Source organism: Orcinus orca, chromosome 3, assembly GCF_937001465.1.
Source record: "Orcinus orca chromosome 3, mOrcOrc1.1, whole genome shotgun sequence".
NCBI lineage: Eukaryota > Metazoa > Chordata > Mammalia > Artiodactyla > Delphinidae > Orcinus > Orcinus orca.
In genome coordinates, this window is record NC_064561.1 from 124,831,832 (window position 1) to 124,856,124 (window position 24,293).

Below are 24,293 nucleotides of genomic sequence, written 5' to 3' on the forward strand. Positions count from 1 at the left end.
AAAATCTTTATTACTCCAATTTTACAGATTAAAAACTGAGCAATACAGACTTATGACTTGCTCAAGTAAGTGGCAGAGCTGGGATTCAAAGAGGTCTGGCTACAGAATCGATCACCTTAGTTACTATGCATACTGACTTTTTTAGAAAGTCAAATTTGGCCAAAATTTTTTTTTTTTTTTGCGGTACGCGGGCCTCTCACTGTTGTGGCCTCTCTCGTTGCGGAGCACAGGCTCCGGACGCGCAGGCTCAGCGGCCATGGCTCACGGGCCCAGCTGCTCCGCGGCATGTGGGATCTTCCCGGACCGGGGCACAAACCCGTGTCCCCTGCATTGGCAGGAGGACTCTCAACCACTGCGCCACCAGGGAAGCCCTGGCCAAAATTTCATATCACATTTTGCTTGCTTAAAGGAGGTGTCAGCAAAGATACTTTCTTGCACTTCCCTCCAGAGATCTCATCTACCATTTTGTTTCCAGAAAGCTGTCCTATCCTTTTGGAATGAAGACTGAGTCATGGATCTCCAAAGAATAAGTCACAGACTGTTCACTTCCTCTCAAAGAACATACACAAATATGCAATAACAAGCTCTGAAGTCTCGTATGTCACAAATAAATGACTGCAGAATAAGAAGAAACCTTAGGGACCAGAGTCCCACCCATTTTAGGGCAGAGAGGCTAAGTAGCTTGCAAAATGTCCCTTAGGAACAAAAGCAAGTTGTCCTAACTTCCATGGTAAAAATACTTGCCTCCTGACTTAAGACCACTTATTTTCTCTACTCAGCATAAGGGGATCATAAGGGTTAAGAACCAGAAACTTCAGATTGTGATATGTGACTGCATTAATTCTTTGGTTGCTAGAAAGACTATGAAAAAGATAAAAGGGTTCAACTACACAGAATTTATTTTCTATGAAATAAGAAATCCAGCATCTTATGTAACTAGTCAGGAATTATACAGCCATATGTTCAGACATTTATTCATTCATCCCAGCCTTTATCCCAGCATTTATCCATCTATCCATTCAGGCATTTATTCATTCATTTGCTAAAGTATCCACTCATTCCAAAATACCTACTGAGACAAAATTTGTCTCAATCCTGGGTTTTTTTAGCACTTTCAGTCAACTATTTTTCTTTCTGCTTGGTTTTCAGATTTTGTTAACAAGCCCAGTGTATGGGATTCCAGTACATTCCATTATAAAATTATCTTAAATATGTTTGGGGAATCAGAATCAAGCCATTAATTATGGAACAGTTCGCAGCTTCCATCCATTAATTCAAAGTAAAGAGGACTATTCACTTAGGAGTATTTCCTTTGTTCCTCAGGGCCTCATTTTTGACCCCAAGGTGTCTTTTACAGACCACATGCTTGGTCTCAAAGCCAAACGTGGACAAGGTTCAGTCAACAGTAAACTACCTTCAGTACCAAAAAAGTACTCAGGTTTCTGCAAATTGTGTCTATGAGAGTTTAAGGCCTTTGTTGTCCCTGTTGAAAAGTACACTCTTTACTGTGACAAAGACATGTATTCTCAGTTTTCTTGGAGGACAGTGGAAGAGGGATCCCCATATCCTGCTTCCCTATCACCACCAACTGGTTAGTGTTGTTTGTTCAAACACTGCAATTTTACCTTCTGCCCTAAATAATCCTACTTAACGACCCAGGGTTCTTGGAGCTCTAAGAAGTCTAAAATGATTTAGTTCAGCATTTGATGCTGTACCACCTGAGAACATTATTTTCTGATGTTAATAAGGGAAGGAACTACTCAGGAAAACAAAGCAGGATGTTGAGGTGCCAACATTCTGAATATGTTTATTCACGTTCGGATTTACGGATGCAAAGTGTTTTACATGCTACAAATGTCTGTTAAAAACAAGTTGTTACAAATCAATAAATAATACTAGCTACAAGTATTCTCTACTGTAAACAGAATAATAAGCAGAAAATAAATAGATGCAACTACTTTGGTACACACGGACATGCGTTTTCTGTCATAAAACTGATAAGAGCACTAACATTTTTAGTTCTTTGTAGTATTTTCCCTTGAGATACAAGTTTTCATTGCACATTTCTTTGCACTCGTCTTACCAGTTCAGGTTGGTAGCATATCAAAGAATTACTGGAAACTGGTTTTCTACTGGGGTCGGGGGGAGGGCTTATTTTCTGCCACGTGGTCATTTATATCTTACAAATGAAAAAGAAGCAAGGTACAAAAATTAGTGTGTGTGATATGTGCTCAAGGTTGGGAATACTGATTTGTATGAAAGGTTCTTAACTAGCTGCTCATCAAAATCATATATAACGGCCATTAAAAACTCCCTTAGCTAGCAGCATGGAAATCATTGGCTTGGTTCTTCAAAGAGTAGACAAACAGAATTCCTGGATACTGTTTCCATTCGGGTTTTCCAGTTCGTATGGTTCCAGCTGGCGGTATTCAAAAGTCACACGATTTACATGTTTTCCGCTGGAGACCATGCGCAACACCGTGTTGTCACAGCCAATTTTCATCTGGGCTATAATTCACGGAAAAAGTAAAAGTTTCCCAGCAGGTTAGAAAGGACACCATCAAACCATTTCTGTCCATGAGATCATTTAAACACGAAGAAAGCAAGGGGATGTAGCTTCCTCTCACGTACTCAAACCAAGCATCTGCCATCAGGTGAAACGTGTTTGTTCTCATTCTTATAATGTACAGCTGACCTTGAATGACGTGGGGGGTGCGTGGGGCGTTAGGGGTGAGGACCCTCCCCACAGGCGAAAATCTGCCTATAATTTATAGTCTTCCCTCCAGAGCCACGGTTCCTCCAGATCCGAGGTTCCACATTCTCGGGTTCAACCAACCTAGGATCGTGTAGTACTGTAGCATCTACTATTGAAAAAACTCCGCCTATAAGTGGGCCCCCGCAGTTCAAACCACTGGTGTTCAAGGGTCAACTGTATAATTAATTGTAGAATAGTGAAATTAAGCTCAGCCTTTCTCCTCATGTGCAAGAACACTGTTAGTCAAACAAAACTGGCTGCAAAGAGGTAAGAAGATATCTCCTTGTGCTTTTTATGTTCTCTTACCTGCAAAGCTTTGGTGGTGAAGGCAGAGGAAGGCAAGCATCCGACCTGCTGCACCTTTGCTCTAGTTGTGTCCTCAGGGGGCGCAGTGCCGCCCTCTAGGGACAGGTTGGGAATTTGCAGAGGCAGGTTTTGGTTATATCTGGGGGTGCGAGTGGCAATTTAGTGGGCAGGGCTGAAGGATGGAGTGTATTGCGGGACATTTATGTAGACTAAAAATATCACCTATTTATTATTTTCTGAGCCTCAGTAATAATTCTGTTTTACATATAAACAAAAATATCATTTGCGTGGTTTAGACATACACTAAGTATACTCATTTTTGTTCTATTGTTCACCTGTACTTTTTATCTCTAATTTTTTTCTGTACTTCTTGTATGGAATGGCTTTTGATATCCTTACTTTTCTTAAATCCAATCTTATTCATTATTTTTATAAGCATCTGGCAACATTTATGTATCTTCTAGTACAGATGTGCCTGAGCAGTTATATACTGAAATTGTGTGTGTGTTTAAGGCATTCTTCAAAAATTTTTTTTCAGGTTTATTGAGGTATAGTTGACAGAAATTGTATATATTTAAGGTGGACAACATGATGGTTTTATATAAATATACATTGTGAAATGATCACCATAGTCAAGCTAATCAACATTCATTACCTCACATAGTTACCTTTTTTTTTTTCTTTTCATTCCCCACTCCCCTCCCTTCTAGCAACCATCTGTTTGTTCTCTGTACCTGTTTCTGTTTTGTGAAACTCAGCATTTTTATTAAAAATTACTTTTGTTTTATTTCTTCCGCCTCAATCTGGTTCCTGAGGCAAGATTTATCTGCCCTACAATAATCCTTTCTGCTGTTTTAATTTTCTCAATCTTTTTTTCCCCACGTTGTCTCTATAAGGCCTAAATTCTGAGAAATGTTATTAACCTTGTATAACAGGTACTTCACAAACATGCACCTGGATTTAAATGAAGTAAAACAGCCAGATAGAGTTATTTAGGTAAAAGTCAATTTGGAGACATAATATAAACCCTATAATTATTTTAATATAAGCACCAGGAGTCTAGGCTAAGCTTCTGTGAGGAAGTCCAAAGTTAATTTTTTAAAGTTTTTAAAATAAATTCATTTATTTTTGGCTGTGTTGGGTCTTCCTTGCAGTGCACGGGCTTCTCACTGCAGTGGCTTCTCTTGTTGTGGAGCACAGCTCCAGGCATGCAGGCTTCAGTAGTTGTGGCACGTGGGCTCAGAAGTTGTGGCTCGCTGGCTCTAGAGCGCAGGCTCAGTAGTCGTGGTGCACGGGCTTAGCTGCTCTGCAGCATGTGGGATCTTCCCAGACCAGGGCTCGAACCCGTGTCCCCTGCATTGGCAGGTGGATTCTTAACTACTGCGCCACCAGGGAAGTCCCTAATTTTCTTTAAATTGTTTGCAAGGCCATTCTTTTCTGATCTTACTCTGAACTTTAATCTACATAACGTGACTTATTTCCTTTAGTTAATGCGCATATCATTTATTATTTGACATAATTCCTAATACAATCCATTGTAAAGGGCAGGATACCTAAGAGTTCTTCATTGTCTGAACGACTTAAGAGGGGCTCATGAAAACACGGTGAATTCAAGAAAAAAGTGAAGTCTAACATGAACCAGTGAGTCAGATAATTCAAGCCTTCACATTATCTTAAGACTGGTTTCAATTATCTAAATAATACAGGCAAAAGTGGTTTTTTGGCCTTAGCCACACCCTTTGAAATCAAGTCATATAATTCATGCACCAAAATTACTATGGCTTCAATTATCTAAATTTTAAGGCATGAGTGTGCTTCAGTTCTTAATCTAATCTTTTTACCCAGCTCAAACGCAGCTCCTCACAGGTGCTCTCCATCAGCCTGGAAGGCTCCAGTGCCTCTGAGAGCACACACAAAGGGAGAGAAGCCATGATGCACTGGTTTAAACCAGGGCTCAAGTGTAAATTAGTATAAACTAACCCTCAAGCTTTTAGCAAACTGGGTTTTTAGAAATCTTTTCCCTTGACCTGTGTACGTTAATTCTATTTCAGAGAGATTTTGTTTATTAAGTTCCCAGCATTAGCTCAGAGAGAGAAAATACTGGTTGGCAGACCTGGCTTTAATTAAAACTGGTAACAGCTGATCAAAAGGCTGTCTGATTTGCAGCTTCAATATTTAGTTGGTTAGTGATGTGTGCTTAAAAAGAGGAAGGGGGCTATGGTAAGGGATGAAAGACTGTTCTTCTGTTTGACTTCTGTCTCTTAAAAGATAATCACTGGTTCCTGCATCAGAAGTACAGATACAGGAGTGACCTTTACAGAAATGTTTTATGTAACCCTCTCCCCCAACACTTGGATTTTGTTAATTAATTTGGTCACTAGTCAGCAATTCCCACCCTCCTCACCCCACCCGAGCATAATCAAATGGAAAAGCTTCACTGATCTTTAACAAAGAAGACCTGATTCTGTTTGGCGAGAACCAGGTCTTTTATTACCCGTGACCACTTTTAGATCTCAGAATTTACCTTTGTTTTGCAGTGGTCTTTCAGAGGCTGGTGTTGCTGCTAGAAGTTGGGGACGTTCAGCAGTTCTGAGAATTTCTAATAAAGCGTATCACCTTCTAATGTATCAATATTTACTATGAGTAATACACACACATATGCATATGTATGGTAAAGTTATTTAGCTATTACTTCATTTTTATACTATTACTAATTGACGATACATCCACTATTTGAACAACGGTTTTCAGTCAGTAAAATCTTTAGTCTCGAGAGGAGGAAAGCAGGGACCTTCAAGAAGGTGGACAGAGCACAGAACCAAAAAGCTTTGTCTTTTTCATAGTCGTACTTAGGGCAAACCTTAAACACGCAACCTTGTTACTTCATAAGTTTTTCTCCCAGTGTCAGATATTGTGGTCATGCATTCTTGATACTGTGCTTAGGCTCAAATGCAAAACCCTCACAGTTGCTCAATGTGCAAAATCGAAGTTTTTTTGGTGGAACTTGCCCTCCCATGTATAAAAAATTTGAGGCATTTTATTTAAGGAAACAATCTTAATAGGCACATAAATAATAATCAAAGAAATATCTTACCAGGGCCGTGAAAAGGATAGCAGAGATCAGCTAAAGGCATCATCTTGGAAGGGTCGAGTCCAGTTCCTCCCAGCAGCTCCACAAAATCTCCTATTCCCACACAACCTGCTGAGGACTTCTAAGAGAATAAAGCAGCAGAGGAAGATGTATTTAAACCAATTAAGGAAGTCAAACCATTGGACCAATGGCAAGTTGGTGAATTCAGTCAGCTGTAGACATCCTGGCAGCGCCATTTAATTTAACATCCAGGACTTTGGGAAGTAAGACTTTTTAAAGAAAAAAAAAATCATAGGAATTGCTTTTCTAAATCGGTTGAGTAATCATTTTAAAAAATGTATGTGCATTTAAAAAACATTTTTTTATAAGCTCAAGGACTAGAATGATGAAATTGGAATCTGTAAACTCCATATACAATATATGAAAATTGAATCTGAAAATGCTTTGCTTTTTAAATCATTTGGACATACACAATGAATTATTTGAATTTCTTCATGCATGCAGTCAGAGCTTTTATTTTTTTTTTTTGGCAGAACACAGGCCTCTCACTGCTGCGGCCTCTCCCGCTGTGGAGCACAGGCTCCGGATGCGCAGGCTCAGCGGCCATGGCTCACGGGCCCAGCCGAGAGGCACGTGGGATCCTCCCGGACCGGGCACGAACCCGCGTCCCCTGCATCGGCAGGCGGACTCTCAACCACTGTGCCACCAGGGAAGCCCTTTCCTCTTCTTTCTAAAAGACTTTTTCTGCTATTGAGACAATTCTTATTCTTTCTACTGATAAGGATTTAGACTAGTTATAAGAATATTAAAAAAAGAAGAGACCCCTCATTTGGGGCTCAAATTAGCTAGAGTTACCATCAACTTTCTCCTTCCAACTAAAATAAACTTATTTCAAGCTACTCAAAATAAGTGTGTAGTCTTAAGACTTTGTGCGATGCACTGTAACCACCTTTTTCTGCTTCCCTTCCTCTTTTCCACACTGTGTCATCCACAGCAATTCCTGGGCTTCACTTTCCCACGCAAACAAAGCAGACCCCCTCTCAGCCCCAAATGTCACCATTTGGGCCACCCGTTTCCCGTGATCAGGGCTGGCCTTGTGATCGTGCCACCCGTGCCCACAGGGCTCACGCTTACAAGGCCTAGTGCCCGGCTTAATGCTCTGCTGTCCCCATTTTGAAATTCCTAATCATTTTAAAATAAGGCCCCTGTATTTTCATTTTTTACTGTCCCCCCACAAATTATACAGCCAGTTTTGCCCGTGATCCTCTTCTTCGTGAGACGTAGCCATCAAGAGATCTAGCGGAATGTGGCAAGGTGCTTAGAAGCTAAACAGACCATGCTCCATAGGGACCAAAATCTAAAACAGAGAATGTAAAACACACACATACATCAGCGCACACAGTCCCACATTTGGAAGATATTGAAATGCAGCTGGAACTAAACAACCAATAGAAAATAACACAACAGCAACTCTTTGACTAATGAAAGGAAGCAGGTGTGGGTATATATATTTAAAGCACCTACTCTGTCCTGGGTTCTATGCTTAGGTATTTTACACGTAATTTCATCAATGATGAAATAGAGGGTTAGTTAGCCCCACTGTGTACAGGGCTCATTTTCTTGTAGGAAGAGTTGAATAAGCCATTTAGAGGTAAAGGGAAAAAAATGTAATTGCCTTTCCCTTGAGCAGAGGGTGTCCAGGGGGAACATGTCTTAGACTAAACATTCCACCTGGTTCTGTAGTTTCCAAATTTCACAGGAGGAGGTGAAGTGGGAAAGGCAGGCTCAGGAGAGAGAAATGGGAAATAAGAAGTTGGGAAGAAATGGAAGCTAAAATGAAGGGAACAAAACCAAGAAACAAGGAGGTTGGGAGCACGTACTTTTTGGCGTTCAGTGACTTTCCTCTCCTCTTTCCAAACCTCTCAGCTGTTCTTATAAACAACGGCAGAAGCTGAGCTGTGTAGGAACCTCTGGGGTTCAGCTCCTCAACAGTAACCCCCGAGATTTCTTTGTTGAGGTTCTATCTCCCTGGACCAAGTCACTCTCATCTCTTGCCTAGACTATGACAATGGCCTTTTAGGGGCACTGCTGCACCACTCTGGCCCCTACAGCCCATTCATCATCATTCATGGAAGCCAGAATGACCTTTAGGTAACCGTCTCCTTCCCACCGTGGACTTTGTCAATTACTTTGGTCATGAGGCCAGCAATTCCCAATCACTCTCACCCCACCTGAGCATAATCAAATGGATTATGTCACTTTCCTGCCTGAACCCCTTCGGTGGTTTCCCACTGAAAATAAACTCAAACTCTGTAATATTACCCGCTGGGCTCTCCACCCCCTGGCCCTGCCTGTCTGCCTGATGCTGTATGATACCACTCCCCCTCTACTTTTCCTTCTTTCCATTTCTAGAACTCAGCAAGCCCATTCCTGCCTCTGAGCCTCTGCACTACTGTTGCTCTGTTTCCAGCTCTTCCTGTGGCTGCTGGCTCCTTCTTACCTATCACTGAAACCTCACTTTAAATGTCTCCTTCTCAAAAGATTTCTTTCTTGACCATCTCATCTCCAGTAGCTGCCTGCCCCTCACTCTACCCCCTTGTCCCCAGCCACCACTCTGCTTCATTTTCTGTAGGGCACTCACCACTATTTGAAATACATTATACTTTTGCCTGTCTCATCCCACTAGAATACAGGTTCTATGTGAGTAGGACCTGTTTTGTTCGTTGCTAATTTCCTGCATCTAGAAGAATGCCTTGCACATGGTAAGCACTCAAAGAATATTTCGTAAAGCAATAGATACCTAGAACACTGCAGACTTCACATTTGTTTAAGTGGTAAGCACCAAGTATACTCCTCGTAGCCAAAGATAACTAAAGTGCAGATCTCTCAATCTATCACACTTGCCACCTTCTATATTAAACATCAAGAATGACATACAAAAAAATCTCAAGCCTATAGGGCTAAACCAAAGACATCCACTTATCCTGGCCTTTATCAAAGGATTATTCTTCCACTAAGGTTCAACTTTAAAAAATAGGCACTGGCCTATGAATTTGGGGCTTAAATGAAATTGGATTTACTGCTTTTCTCAGCCCTAATCCTATTTATTTGGTTTTCACTGCAATCTTTCTGATTAGGAAGTATGACTATCTTGGATGCCAGCAAATGCATGAGCTGTCTTAACCTAGGCATATGAGAACATAAAAGGAAATGAGGATGACTCAAAGGAAACAAGCTACCAGTGCAAATAAATGTGGTCAAGCTCAGCATTAATCGTAAAATCCATACAGAAGTTCATGGGGGAAGACGTTGATGGGGAGTCTCAACTAATGTTTTGTTGCAAAATGTATGGAATTAAATGTAACGCAAAAAAACGCTTCAAAACTTTACTGTATTTTGCAATATAAAAATCCAGTTTTGTATTTTATGCTATGCTTAGCATTCCTTCATAACACAGTCTGTCAATGAGATACTTCCTTCATGTCAAAAGAAAATTCCAATAATCAGAAAAACAGCTGTGGAGATGACTCACACTAGGTTCTGCTAGGAGATAATTTTTGTTTAAAAGAGGCAAGTACAAGAGAGTTCAATTGTAATTATATGTCACAACTTTGCCAACTGAAAGCATTTCTAACATCACAAGAAAAGTATTCAAGTAGTCAGAAGAGGCACCTGAGTATGCAACTGGCAGTATAACGGAAATAGAAGAGGAGTTTATTAAAGCAGCGGGGGCAGGCTCGTGTGAGTTCTAACCGCCAAACAGAAGGACATACTACACCAGTTCATCCACATCTGCCCTGTATAGTTACTTTGGCTCTGAGAAAGCTGAGGTCTTAGGAAGTGACTGGGAAGCAAATAAGCAACTCACCTTTAATTGCAGACCATTTAAGTGTCCCAGGGTGAGATCAGATATTTTGATCACCACAGGATAAATGATGGAGAAGCTGCAGTTGCGATGCTTATGTGGCACGACCAGAGTAAACCTTCCATTTGGGGTCTGGGAGATGACATTGCAGGCTTTGTAGGAAAACAAAATCACATTTTCACTGCTTGGTATGCTGGGCTTTTATAGAAATTTATCTCATCCTTATTCTAAGCTCCTATTCATGGTCTAGGGGCTTGTGGCCCAGAAGAGAGTACTTATCACAAAGGTGATTTGGAGAAAGGAAGGAGTTGGGGAATAGAAAGCACCAGTGATGTATGGACATGGTCAGGAGGCCCTGGCTGCAAGGGGACTTCTGATCGTAATCTCAGGGGGTCACCTTGTTTATAACACTCACAAGACATAAATTAATAACCAAGCAAACAACACTAGCTGGTAGAAGTTCTAGGAACACTTCATTAACTAGGGTCCAAGTTCAAGCTGGGAGTCTGGAAGAATCAAGGCTTAAAGGTAAGGCCAGAACTCAAACCCTGTCTGTCTGAAACCTTTATTAACTGAACTTGGAGCTACATGTTACTTTTGAGATAATAAAGTGAAGAAACATTAAACTAGTTACAAAGTAGGCTGAGAAAAATACAAAGCAGGCTTATGTCTGATAAATATTTCCTGGGTGTTAAGTGATAAGTTGACTAATAGGTAAATTTTAAATGTTTACCTACTCCCAAGTCTTTCTGAAATTTTGTTTTGTATCTCAGGACTAGACTTACAATAAATTTATTCTTCTAGCTATGAAACTAGAAGCATCAGAGTTTGTACTTTTTTTGGCCAGTTATGGGACAAAAGTTTCTGATTGATCAGACTATGTCAGAACTACCTTTTGCTTCCATCTTATATTTTTAATTACACTTAATTTCAAAAAGAACTGAAATTCCTTGATGATTCTAGAAGGTTTCTGATCTCTAAGCAAACAGGATATAGGAGAAACAGTTCATGTTGTCCTCTAGTGTTATTCTGCTCCAGTCCTCAGAAACAGCCATTTTGGGGGGCTTCTTTCAAAAAGCTTTTTTTTTGTTTTTTAAAAACAAAATTTGGGAGATCAGTCTGTACATTATTTTTTGGCAGATTAGGTAGGCCCCATTCTTCAACCACATGAAGTGTTAATAATACTATTGTATACAACCAAAAATGAATGTTTTCCTGATTTTTTTATAAACATTTTCCTCTTAATGGGGAAGAAATAATAAACAGATGAATGAACTCATTCTGATTAAGATAATGTGTTTTAGGCCTGGGCTATTCAGCTTTATAGCATCTATTTGTGTATCCACCAGAAATGAACTAAATTAGAGCAATGGGTTCAGACTCAGAAGGCAATGTCGAGGTCCTCTGGTCCAACCCTCTGCTCAGGGCATGAAATCTGTCTACACATCCCAGATATGTAGTCTTTCAGCCTTCACCTAAATATCTGTAGGACTGCAATTTCATATCTGATCCCTCAAGCTTATCCAGATCAATGGAATGACTTGGAGGGATTAAAGTTTGTCACTGAATACATTGTAGTAGCTCAGGAGATCAGAATAAGACTGGAGAAAAAAATAGAATTCCAGCCATCATAAATTAGTATCTTACCTAGCCTGGTAAATAAATTAAAAACTGCTTTGATTTTCATGATAATGAATTGGAAATATCCTTTAGGTCATTTCTAATTACAAAAGAATTTCCATTCAAATCCTTCCTCGCTTCAAATTTCTTAAGTCTGTGCAATGATGCTACCTTTGAAAAGCATAACTGACACTCTCTCCCCCCAAGTCCTGCCTTCCAACTAAGAAGACATTTAGTCCACTTACGAAAGAGGTTAGGATCTGTCTTTATGGTTAATGTGAAGCCATTTCCTGGTTCATGGACCCGGAAGAAGATCATGGCCACGTTCTGGGAGGATCTGATGCTCCTTCTGCTAAGACCACTCTCACAGAAATCTATGTACCGCTCAGTCATGGGGAGAGGGTGATCCTCGGAACTGGGGAACTTCTCCCCCTTGAGAATCCAACCATCAAATACCTTCCAACAAAAAATACAGACAAAGATGATCACTTTCATCAACTCCTGAAGTCACAAGTGTGTTGAAAAGGGGGAAAAGGTTATCCAGCCACGGGCCTTCGGTCATCAGTGAGGAATAGACAGCCCACACCCCCCTGCACCCCCCTTCTATTTGTATATATTTTGACTGTGAGGGTTGTTTGCAAGTTGCATTATTATTTAATTATTGCTTTTTCCCCTTTATAAACTCTAACATTTCCAAAGTAAATAAACTTTCTTATACTTTATCATTTCAGCCACCTTGGTAAATGAAACTACAGACGATATGCATTTTTGTGTTGGTCATATTTTCCACACATCCTACCTTCAGAAGAATTCCACAGGAACATAATTTGGGTTTCAGTTTTTCTCTTTCCTCATTAAAATATGAACAAAATTTCTCAAAAATAGCAAGAGGAAAAACTGGAGCAGCAACTTTACCTACCTGCCGATGGTTATACACACCCATTTTCCTCATTTTTTTACTCTTATCACATATTAAAATATCAAGAACTACTTTAACACTTAGACGATAATGGCTGGTATGCAAGTTCGGAATTTTTTCCTTCACTTGTTGAAGTTTGTAGTTGGCGGGACAAAAGGTCAGAGTCTATTGACTTTACTCTTAAAATCACCACAGGTCTCCAATTTAATGAGTCCAACCTAGTTCACGTTAGTAAAATTACCAGCTACAAATTATTTCACCAGATCAGTCCTCTTCTATGACGTTTGACAGGTTCCAAAATAATTCCACTTTGGGATTTTAATCATATTCATTTTAACTGTACTGGAGAAGTCCAGCATCCATCCCAAGCTGACCCGTTAGACTCATGGAGAACTGAGAGTGGGGACTTTTCCGCGCCTCCCACCTGCCTCAGACTAGATTCCTTCTCAGCAACCTTCCCTGCAGCCAGTGCCCTTCTGCTCCAAAATCAGGTCACCCAGGCATTGAAGACAGCGTCTGGGAGCCTGAAACAGCTCCACAGAGAAAAGGACCAGCAGGAGCAAGGCGGGCTCAGATCTCAGACATGTGAGGTCGCCTTCTAATCAGGACCTCGGGTTCGGCGGACCCGAGGGCTCGTACTAGTTGGTTTGTACCCCTTTTCACCTGCTCCCCATTGCAACACAGTGGTTCGCGCCACGAGTTCTAGTCTTTGGAAGCGCCCGGGACCGACAGCGCACAGGGATGAATTTAAACCACTGCAAGACCAAGGCACTCGCCCTTCTGGGAGTGGGGCGAGGTACACGCTGCGCGGGGGTCCCGGACTGCGCCTCTCCCACTCCTGCACCACCGGAGCATCTAATTACGAGCGTCGCCGGCTCTCCACGCTAGGGCGCAGCGTCCCGGCCATGACCCCTCCCTTGCCCCGCGGCTGGGGCTGCGCCTGGCGGGGGCGCCTCACCTTCAGGAAGTCCCCGCTCTCACAGTCGATGGAGACCAGTTCGTAGTGGATGGTGATAAACTCCTCGGGCTCTGCGATGAAGAAGGCGGCGCAGTGCAGCTGCGGCCTGTCGGCGGTGAAGGTGAACTGGCCCTGGAGGCTCAGCATGTCCAGGCACCCTGGGGGGCGGGGGGGGAGGGCAGCGGGATTGGGGGTCCCGGGTTGCAGCCACTGCGGCGGCACCCGGGCAGCCCCTCTCCGCTCGCGCCATGACTCCCAGCTTCGGCTGCGCCCCGCTCCCGCGCTCCGGGTGCGTCACCCCATCTCGCCCCAGTGCGACTCCTCGGACTGACCCTTAGCCATGGGAATTGCGCCCCCCGCGGTCCTCAACAATCCCCACCTCCCCGCTGCCCGCGGACGGACGCCAGCCAGGCAGCCCCGACTCACGCATAGCGCGGCGGTACAGCTGCTCCCCCGGCAGCTCCCGCTTCAGGTTGGCGCTGAAGAGTAGGAAAGGGTCGTAGTCCACAGCTTCCCGCAGCTGGCCAGGAAAATCAGTCAGTCCGCAAAAGTTCAAGGAGGGGGAAGGGGGACCAGAAGCAAGGCACCCTCCCTGCCCCGCGGCGAAGAGAATAAAGTGACCAGGTCAATGTCTCCCGGGTCCGGAGAAGACGGGAAGGTTTAGACCTTTCCCATCAGACCAGGGTATGCCCAGGGACCAGAGGGAAGGAGGAAGAGGCAGGGAGGAAGACCCAGGAGAAACCAGAGGAGAGAGGGGGCACAGTAAATGCGGAAGAAAGAGCTAACCAAAGCATGTCTGAGAGCAGAGGCAGCCTGCCCACCCCCAAGGCTGGACACTCACCACAGGAAGGTGTGATGGGTCAACCGGGTAATCGCTCACCTCCAGGTACCGGCTCTCCCCTCTTAGAGCCATCAGGCAGATCAGAATGAAGTGACACTGAAGTTTGAAAGTGGGAGCCATGCCGGCCTTGCCTCTGCAGCTGGTGCTTTCTGCTCCGCAGGTCTGGGCTTTGCTTCCCACGCGCTCCCCCAGGCTGAGAGCTAGAAGCTGGTAGGGTCCCTTTGCGGGTCTCTTTTATAGAGCAGTGAGGAGGGGAGGCTCTCTGCCCCTTAACTGATCTGAGCTCAGTAACCATGGGTTACTCTGTCTCAGTGACAAAGTGCTTGGTGATGACGAGGGTCCAGCTCTCAGCTGCAAACTTTCCGAGTGGTCCAGCGTTATTCACCGAGAATGATTTCAGACACTTACAACTTAGTGAATTAAAGTGTGAGAGAAAGAATGAAGCAAGGATAGAGAATAAGGGATGGCATTTTACTTGGTCGGCCACATGCTGAATTATCCTCTCCCATGGACATGCAGGGAATTTTTGGTTTTGCAAAGCCAAGTGACAGTGTTACCCACAGGCATAAAATACCCAAACACACACAACCTTATCATACAGACTTGTCACATAACCTTAAATGGAGCCATGTTGGAAATTGTCAGAGAATATAGTATTCATGCAATTGCTCATGCCTCTCAGGAAGAAACTTGAGGCATTTTCAGCTCCAAAGAGAAGCTGATTTCGCAGACTATTGCAATCATGTAATTCAAGCTTGCTTTCTGTCCCTTGGTCTTTGCTTTGTCCTGGTCCAGTTTCTTGTAAGCTTTTCCTTAATAGAAAGCTAACTGTGGAGTCCACGGACTCCTGGATTTCAGCCGAGCTCTGTCACATAGCCTGAATATATATAGGATGGACACACTCCTGGGCCAGCTAACCGTGGCCATGACCTTAACATCCATCTGAACCACTGAAAGATGGAGTCATTCCATTTCATGCCTTCGAATACCTGGATTACTTTCATACTCTGGTAGAAGGACCTGCTGAGAAGCTTTATTAAAACGGCTCATCATCAAATTTCCAGGGCTAAACAAATGACTTAGAGATGCAGGAATAAGTTAACCTTATCTTTGCTGATTAGATGAGATGAGAATTGCTTCTCCTTTATGTCCAAAATTGTGGGAAATATGAAGATCTCCACCTTCAGTTTTCCCACCCCTCTCCAATCTCTGTGCTGAGCAAGGCCACTACACATCCTATAAAAAATCATGTTTTTACTTCTGCCTGACAGAAAACATGGTTACTACCCATAGCTTTCTTTACTATTAAAATTATTCCAGGGCTTCCCTGGTGGCGCAGTGGTTGAGAGTCCGCCTGCCGATGCAGGGGACACAGGTTCGTGCCCCGGTCCGGGAAGATCCCACATGCCACGGAGCGGCTGGGCCCGTGAGCCACGGCTGCTGAGCCTGCGCGTCCGGAGCCTGTGCTCCGCAACGGAAGAGGCCACAGCAGTGAGAGGCCCGCGTGCCGCCAAAAAAAAAAAAAAAAATTAATCCAAATAATAAGACCATCATATAGGGTTTTGACTCAAGGAAATAGTTCTATATTTAGTTTATAAATACTCAGAATGAAGCAGCCATTTGTCTAGTGGTGTCAGAACTTGATATTTTCATATTTAAGACAATTCTGAGCTCTGAAGGAGCTGCCTCTTAATTGTTTAACCTGGAGGCCTTCCTACCATAGTCCAACTTTGTAAACAGTCCTCAGACCACAGACAGCATGAGAGGAGAGGGCACCCAAATGTCATAAACACTGGCCACTATGTCCTTCTCCCCACCCTGGGACTCTTTGGATGTCTGAATCTTAGAGAGGGTATAAAGAAACCTGAGAGGAATAAAAAAAATAGAAAAAAAAATGGCTTAACCTCAACTGCACACATGCCTGGCCTGTCTCCAGAAAGAGCTGGGGAAACACGATGACAGAGGGGTAACATCCTGTTTTACGAAACAATCCACAAACTATGGTAGAAAAAGAATTTCATTCCTACCAAATCCTAGGTGGGGATATTCATGTGTTATTTTCACCAGTTTGGCAAATATCTACTAAGTCAGTGGAAACCGTGTTTTGTTTTGTTTTGTTTTGTTTAAATAAGAGTAACTAAAGGATGAAAATTAGAACCTATAGGGGAATAACAAGAAGATGGGGTTGGAGGACAAAGAGAAGAAGGTAGCCATTCTCTGTGAGCCGAAGTATTAAAAATGGGTGAGAGCGGGCTTCCCTGGTGGCGCAGTGGTTGAGAGTCCGCCTGACGATGCAGGGGACACAGGTTCGTGCCCCGGTCTGGGAAGATCCCACATGCCACGGAGCGGCTGGGCCCGTGAGCCATGGCCACTGAGCCTGCGCGTCCGGAGCCCGTGCTCTGCAATGGGAGAGGCCACAACAGTGAGAGGCCCGCGTACCGCGGGGAAAAAAAAAAAAAAATGGGTGAGAGCAATGGAAGAGCCATTTGGATTAGACAGAAGAAAAAGTTTCTGGACAGTAACTAGGTCTATGTCTGAAGAAAAATTATTTTCATGGACCAATTTAGTCATTGAAACAATTAGCTTAATATTTGTTTAACCAAATTGATTATTTTGAAATACGTTCTGAGTTAACTCAGAGTCCCCAAGCATGCTGGTTGGAAATTATTCCTATGTTCACCTCCATTCTCTGCACACATTTTAGTTTTTCTCCATGTTTTTCTAGACAGCCTCTCCCATGCTGATGTTAATACAATCCCTGATCAGTATATTTTAGATCTTAAATTATTGTTAGGAAGGGTTAAGACATCCTTTTCATTAGGTAAGACATTTTTCCTCTCACAAAGCCCCAGAGCAAATTGTCACTGTGTTAAGCCTGAAGGTCAAGGTGGCCACATGATACAGAGCCATATTCAATCCATGAACATGGCAGTGGTGGGATTTTAAAATTTTGCTGAGACTGAAGAGGTGCACATAGCCAACTTCTAAGCAGCATAAAGAGGGACTTTGTTGTCACCCACAGGGCCTATGACGTGATTATGAGAGCCAAGTGCAAGTTTGTGGAGTCTGCCAAGCCTTACACACTGCGGTGTCTGAAGCAGAAAGGGGACAATGTAATCCCAAATCTCTTTCTACTCTAGGGTCTGTCTTAAGATTCCCTTAAGTATTCCCTACATATAATAGTACACTTTTTCTTTTGTTAATCACTTGAACAGAGAACATTAGCTATACCTGCTCTAGAAGATCTTCCTTTTCCCTTTCCCGAGTGGTATGTTGGAAATGGGACATATGATTGAGTTCTTTAAGAAATAAAGATGACTGAATATAGCCCATTGTAATTAACCACCACCAACAAAAACTAGTTTTCACTAAAGGGTCACATGACCCACCACAATGGCACTAAAAAAAACTAAAAAAAAACCCAACTAGTTTTCCATTTCTTTCAAGATGACTTGCTGTTTGAATGAATTTGACTATTTTTTTTAACATAGCTATTATTTTTTTTGGTTGATTTAAAGTTTTAATTTCCTTCTTCTGTGGGGGAGAGTCATCATTTGGATTAATTTAGATAACCCACAGTATCTGGTAAAAGAGGGAGTTAGCCTACGAGAGAAATTCTTACTGATCTTTTTCTTTGCAGCGCTGCTGATTTATTTCAGGATGTCCTGCCAAATTTTCTTCAGTCCGAAATGAGGTTAATAACACCTGCAGAAAGGCTCCCTAAGCTCAATAGATTTTGTGGTAACGTGAAATCCTAACACTGGAAATCAGATTAATAAAATATCTTGACTACCAACTGTCCATGGAACAAATGGTTACTCACAAGCTCCCTGGGTAACTAGTGAAGGACAGCATCAATACAACTCATCTTTCTAGATGTTCACAACCTTAAGGACCTTTCTTTCAGGAAAATATTCCTGAAGATGATTTCTGTAGTATGTCCTAATCAGGTATGCCTCCCAAAACCCTTTTTATTTATTTTTTTTACATATTTATTGGAGTATAATTGCTTTACAATGGTGTGTTAGTTTCTGCTGTGTAACAAAGTGAATCAGTTTTACATATACATATATCCCCATATCTCCTCCCTCTTGCGACTCCCTCCCTCCCACCCTCCCTATCCCATCCCTCTAGGTGGTCACAAAGCACCGAGCTGATCTCCCTGTGCTATGCAGCTGCTTCCCACTAGCTATCTATTTTACGTTTGGTAGTGTATATATGTCCATGCCACTCTCTCACTTCGTCCCAGCTTACCCTTTCCCCTCCCAGTGTCCTTAAGTCCATTCTCTTAACGTAGTTATTTTTAATACATAAGTTTTCTTTTTCAGATGTGTTTGAGATCAGGAAGGAAGAAACTAAACTAGTTCCTTGGGGGGTCTAGTATAAGTTGGCCTTTGAATGAAACTCTCACATGTCAGTGACTTTCAACTCAAATCCCTTATCTCCCTTTGATGTGGTTAAGACGACCAGCAGTCAATAGAGGTTAGGACTTTTGGGGGTTGCAAGTGACTGATAGCGAACTGGAACTGAAGGGGAAGTTATTATCAGGATGGCTTGCAGAATGCTTGAGCAGGAAACAGGAGTCAGGAGCTACTTCCCAGTCTCTCTGTCTCAGGCTGCCTTCTCCCAACATCTGTAGCTTTTGTGGTGGTAAACCAGCCACCAGTAATGCCTTAGCTTTACAAGTTACCCTTAGACAAATAAAAATACTCTGATCCAATGTACTCATAATCCCCAGTCCACAAACTTAGTGGGAAAAGGCTCCGAGGCCAGAGGATAGGATCCAGTCATTCCATGACTGTTCTCATGACAGCCATATGAATGGGGAAGGGAGAAGCGGTTTCCAGAAAAAAAAGGAATGCTGGATTCACAAAATAATAGGTGTCTTCAAAATAGAGAAACAAAATAAAAACAAAAACCCTGGTTCAATGACTTCTTTGATCATAAGTTTTCTCACCTGTAAAATGGTGATCTACACTGGGAATTATTATAGGCATACCTCATTTAATTGCACTTCACTTTATTACACTTCACAGATATTGCATTTTTTACAAATCAAAGGTTTGTGGCAACCCTGCATTGTCAGACAATTATTAGCCTTTTTCAGCAAGAAAGTTTTTTGTTTTTTGGTTTTTTTTGGCTGTGTTGGGTCTTTGTTGCTGTACACGGACTTTCTCTAGTTGCAAGAGTGGGGGCTACTCTTCATTGTGTTGCGCGGACTTCTCATTACGGTGGCTTCTCTTGTTGCAGGGCATTGGCTCTAGGCACGCGGGTTCAGTAGTTGTGGCGCATGGGTTAGTTGCTCCGCGGCATGTGGTATCTTCCCCGACCAGGGCCCGAACCCCTGTCCCCTGCATTGGCAGGTGGATTCTTAACCACTGCGCCACCAGGGGAGCCAAAGAAAGTATTTTTGGTTTTTTTTTCTGTGGTACACGGGCCTCTCACTGTTGTGGCCTCTCCCGTTGCGGAGCACAGGCTCCAGACGCGCAGGCTCAGCAGCCATGGCTCACGGGCCCAGCCGCTCCGCGGCATGTGGGATCTTCCCGGACCGGGGCACGAACCTGTGTCCCCTGCATCGGCAGGCGGACTCTCAACCACTGCGCCACCAGGGAAGCCCAGAAAGTATTTTTTAACTAAGGTCTGTACATTGTTTTTCAGACATAGTACCACTGCACAGTTAATAAACTACAGTATAGTATAAACATAACTTTTATATGCACTGGGAAACCAAAAAATTCTTATGACTCAATTTACTGCAATATTCACTTTATTGCAGTGGTCTGGAACTGAACCCCAATATCTCCGAGGTATGCCTGTATAGGAATTAAATATTATAATATATGCCCTTCAGAAAGGATAACCTTAAGTATAGATATTATTAAATGATACCAATGATATTATATGTCTTTATCACTAGGGCTTTCCTTCTAATGATAATTTTATGAGTGCATGTGTAGGATATGTTTTTTATATTATTATTACATTAGAATGAATGACTTCATATTAGAACATTAACAGACTTTAAATGCCATAGTTAGACAAAGAGAGAAATAAGTTGAAATATACTACAGAACTGCATTTCAAAAACTAGCTAGGAATGGGCCCCATTAAAGATGGTGCATTATACTGGATAGTGGCTTAGCTGCGACAGAGAGAAAAATTGAAATGTAGAGAGTAGAGAAATTGATATGATTGAGGAAAGGGGAAGGTTGAAGTTATAAAGCAGAAACAGAAGATAAGATAATTAGGAACTACCCAAAGAGAATAATATTTGATTCCATATCAGGGATTATTGAATGACGTCCTCTGTTAAGCCTTAGGGATACTGGGAATAAGAAAGCAACGATTTGGCAAGACTTCCAAACAAACAGTGATGATGGGAGGAAAGAAGAGAGATTAAATGATGTGCCCAATTATCACAATGAGTCAGAAACGAAGTCTAGGCTAAAAAGATCTCTCTCTATCCAGCCAGGTAATCAATCCTCCTTCAAAGACAGCAACCCTGGACATTCACCCCCAAAATTATATTTTAGGTTTTAAAATTACTAGCAGCAGAAAGTGAGATGGCACAGGCCAAAGCAAGATGCTGGCAGATCAATAACTGCGAAGGAGATTGGGGGTTGCTCATGTTTCTGCAATGGCATTCTTGACTTTGGAGTGACATTGTTATCTCAGCTCCCTTCGGGCTTACTCTAAAATATGCCATGACTAACATCTAGCCAGTAGATCATAATGAAATGCCATTTAGTAATCCCTCACTGCCTGCATCAAAGGGAAAAGTACAGCCGGGTCCAGTACTGGTGTGTTTGTCATTAGGTAGTGGTGACGCGCATGGGCACAGAACATCAGCCTCTTCTCTGATGGAAGACAAAGGAAGTGTAAAGAGGCTCATTTCTTAGTGCCTTAGAATAGATCTAAAGGAGAAAAGTCTGCCAGTTACGTGGAGTGACACCAGAGGTTCTAAATAAGGAAAGCAATAGAGGAAAATGCAAGCAAGCAACGCAGCGGTGAGCTATCTGCGGTGCCTTCTTAGCTGACTTTTATCGGACCCCTGGCAGCGGCCAGCCTGCTCCTCCCCTCTGCCAACCCTTCCTTCCTCCCTCCTCCCTCCCTCTCTCCCTTCTTTTCCTCCCTCCCCTGCGTCCTTCCTTCCACACACTCTGAGCAACAGATTTAGCTGCTCTAGACTCATAATGTTTTATATATATGCCTGAAAGCCCTTACCATATTTTGTCATGACTTTTAGTATGTCTGTCTCCAACCCTAAAGGTAGGCTCCTGAAAGCCTGCTTCTGCATCTCATCCATCTCTATCCTCAGCAAGAGCACACACACACACACACACACCTGGCACTCCTGGCACTGCTGGCTGGTACCTAAAAGCAAATGGCAAAAGGGGCTTCTGCTCTTCCCATTTAGTTACAAATTAAAGAACTGTCACCGCTCAAATGTTAGCTGTCAACATCCAAAGATGTGACATCAACCAGGTAATGTGAAACCTGAGGAAAGGGAAGGGAGGAAGGGCTGAAACAGTTCCTGGAGTCGGCTCTGAAGACCACGGCCAGCTGTGTGGAGCGGCAGTGAGAAAAGTGGGGAGGGGTAAGGGGACAGGGCCGGGACTCAGGCAGGGCAGTGAGGGCACTCTGGGGCACAAAAACTCATCATCATGATCAACAGTATGATGCGGTAAAACGTAAAAGGAAAACCGATGCCAAAAAAAACCCCCAGGATAAACAAAATATCGAGGTCTTAGATAAAGACACCAGTGGTCTTAGTGGTTCTTCCTTTTGCTTCAGGCTCAGCACAGCGCTGTGAACCTCCATAGAAACAACACCCTGTGGGAGTAATCAAGGGTTTCAGGGGGTTTATTCCGGTTTCCACGTGCAGTAGCTATAGGGTGGAAACAAAACGGCTCTGGATTAGGTATCCCAAGCCCCACATCACTGACTGGGAACTTGGGCAAGTCATCACCACATCTCGAAGAGGGAGATGGGTGTAACTGTCAATGTCAGAGCAGGAAACAGATGGCGGCTCACAAGGGGGTCATTTGCGGGGCGTTTAATACAAGGACGGTACAAAGGTGTGGTCAGCGTGCAGGGAAATCACCAGGGTGCACCGTCCCAGGACTAATAGCAGGGAGGAGCTGTCACCCAGCTTCCTGGGCCACAGGAGTGGGAGGGGATATGGCCCGAACTTAGCGACATGCTTCTAATAAATTGGCAAAGTGACCATGAAATTTCTGAGGCTAAATTAGAAAAAGGCAACATGCCTTCAGCATGTGTTCTCTCCCTCTCCTGGGGTAGCCCTGAGCTACCATGTAAGAAGTCCAGCTCCCATGAAGCTGCCATGCTGGAGTGACCATGTGGAGAGACCACACAGAGATAGAGGGAGACACCTGGGAGCCCCAGCTGTTTTAGTCCGCAGAGGTTTTGATCATCCCAGCCCAGGTCGTGGATGTGTGGCTGAAGAAGCCCTCGAGGCAACCCCAGTTCTCAACCACCATTTGACTGAAAATCAGGAGAGACTCCAAGCCAGAACCACCCCACTGAGTATTTCCCAAATACCCAACACATAGGAACCATGAGAGATAATAAATGACTGTTGTTTTCAGTCACTAAGTTTGGGAGTGATGTGTTATATAGGAAAAATAACCAATACTGGCCTGTCTTAGCTTGTTCTGGCTGCTATAATAGAATACCACAGACTGGGTGGCTTATAAACAGCAGAAATTTATTTCTCATGGTTCTGGAGGCTGGAAGTCCAAGGTCAAGGTGCTGGCAGATTCAGTGTCTGGTGGGAACCTACTTCCTGGTTCATAGACAGCTGTCTTCTTCCTCTGTCATCACATGGTGGAAGAGACAAGGGAGTTCTCTGCAGTCTCTTTTGTAAGGGCGCTAATCCCACTTATGAGGGTTCCATCCTCATGACCTAACTACTTCCCAAAGTCCCCATCTTCAAATACCATCACATTAGGGATTAGGTTTCAACATATGAATTTTGGAGGGACACTAACATTCAGTCTATAGCAAGGCCCTTTCCATTTATAATCTATCAATACATTTTTGAGGCCTTGACTTGGGATCCCCAAGTGTCCCAGCTCTGTGACAGCCTTTGTCTTTGAAGCCCTTGAGCTGAATCACTATCTTCAAGGCATGCCCTTGTGCCCAGACAGCTACTTCTAGACTGAGTCAACATCTGTAAAACCAAGCTGGCTGGTGCCAAGCTCAGCTTGTGGGGCATAGTTAGTGGCTGGACAGTAGATGCTAATCAGCCCTGGAGAGACTGAACCCTGTGCCTCAGCCCTGAAACCAGCTTGCTCTTATCAGCTGGCTGTTGGAATCATGTATGTGATCAATAAACACTGCTCCCTCTAAAATGGTGACATTTTCCATTTTTAATCATTACTAACGTGCAAAGAGAACAAGATTCCTCTAAGGCATTTAAAGGGAAGGAGGCCATCTAATATTGAAGAAATCAGTTTTTGCCAATATAATAATTATACTGTAGATTCCATTCCTGCTTTTAAATCTCATGGTATAAAAACCGAACTGAACACTAAACAGCTTTGGGTTAGAAAGTAAACATGCAGAGTTAACTGGAAGAGCTTTCAATGGCTAAAACTGGAACAAGCTGAGTAGCAAAACAAATAAAGTATTATTGGATTATAACACTGTATAAAATAAAGTTCCCTGAGTCCATATTGATAGAAATAAATGATTGAAAAATTAATAAATGGGAAGAAGGGATGACTCTCCCATGCAAAAGCATTCCAAATAGTTTATGTCCATATGCTGCCATCAAGGAGGGAGCATAACTCCCCACTCCTTAAGTGTGGGCGGTGCATAGTGACTTCCTTCCAAAGAGTACAGTGTAGAAAGGAGATGGATGGAGAGTAACTTTAAAGCGGAGAAACCTGATAAATACTACCTCAGCCAATTCA

At 43.0% G+C, this 24,293-nt stretch overlaps 1 protein-coding gene across 2 annotated transcripts; it reads right to left on the reverse strand.

Annotated features, from left to right (window-relative positions):
• Positions 1–1,787: 1,787 nt before the first annotated feature.
• CRHBP (corticotropin releasing hormone binding protein) lies at positions 1,788–19,681 on the reverse strand. 2 transcript variants are annotated; one of them, XM_033430053.2, is made up of 7 exons: positions 14,356–19,681; positions 13,941–14,034; positions 13,515–13,672; positions 11,883–12,093; positions 10,021–10,169; positions 6,156–6,273; positions 1,788–2,508 (listed from the first exon to the last, which is right to left on the reverse strand). In XM_033430053.2, exons 1-7 carry the CDS (start codon positions 14,473–14,475, stop codon positions 2,351–2,353), a joined length of 1,008 nt encoding a protein of 335 aa, XP_033285944.1. In that variant the 5' UTR covers positions 14,476–19,681; the 3' UTR covers positions 1,788–2,350. The 2 variants fall into 2 exon arrangements, with proteins under 2 accessions (XP_033285944.1, XP_004270877.1); XM_004270829.3 differs by having other exon boundaries at positions 14,395–19,677.
• Positions 19,682–24,293: the final 4,612 nt, after the last annotated feature.

Bases quoted from the DNA above. Each gene is read 5' to 3' on its own strand.
- CRHBP (XM_033430053.2), bottom strand. From the start codon at position 14,475: ATGGCTCCCACTTTCAAACTTCAGTGTCACTTCATTCTGATCTGCCTG. The intron at 14,035-14,355 runs GTGAGTGTCCAG...TTTCCTGGCCAG, and splicing joins ACCCATCACACCTTCCTGTG to CTGCGGGAAGCTGTGGACTA. The intron at 12,094-13,514 runs GTGAGGCGCCCC...TTTTGTTGGAAG, and splicing joins AGAGCGGGGACTTCCTGAAG to GTATTTGATGGTTGGATTCT.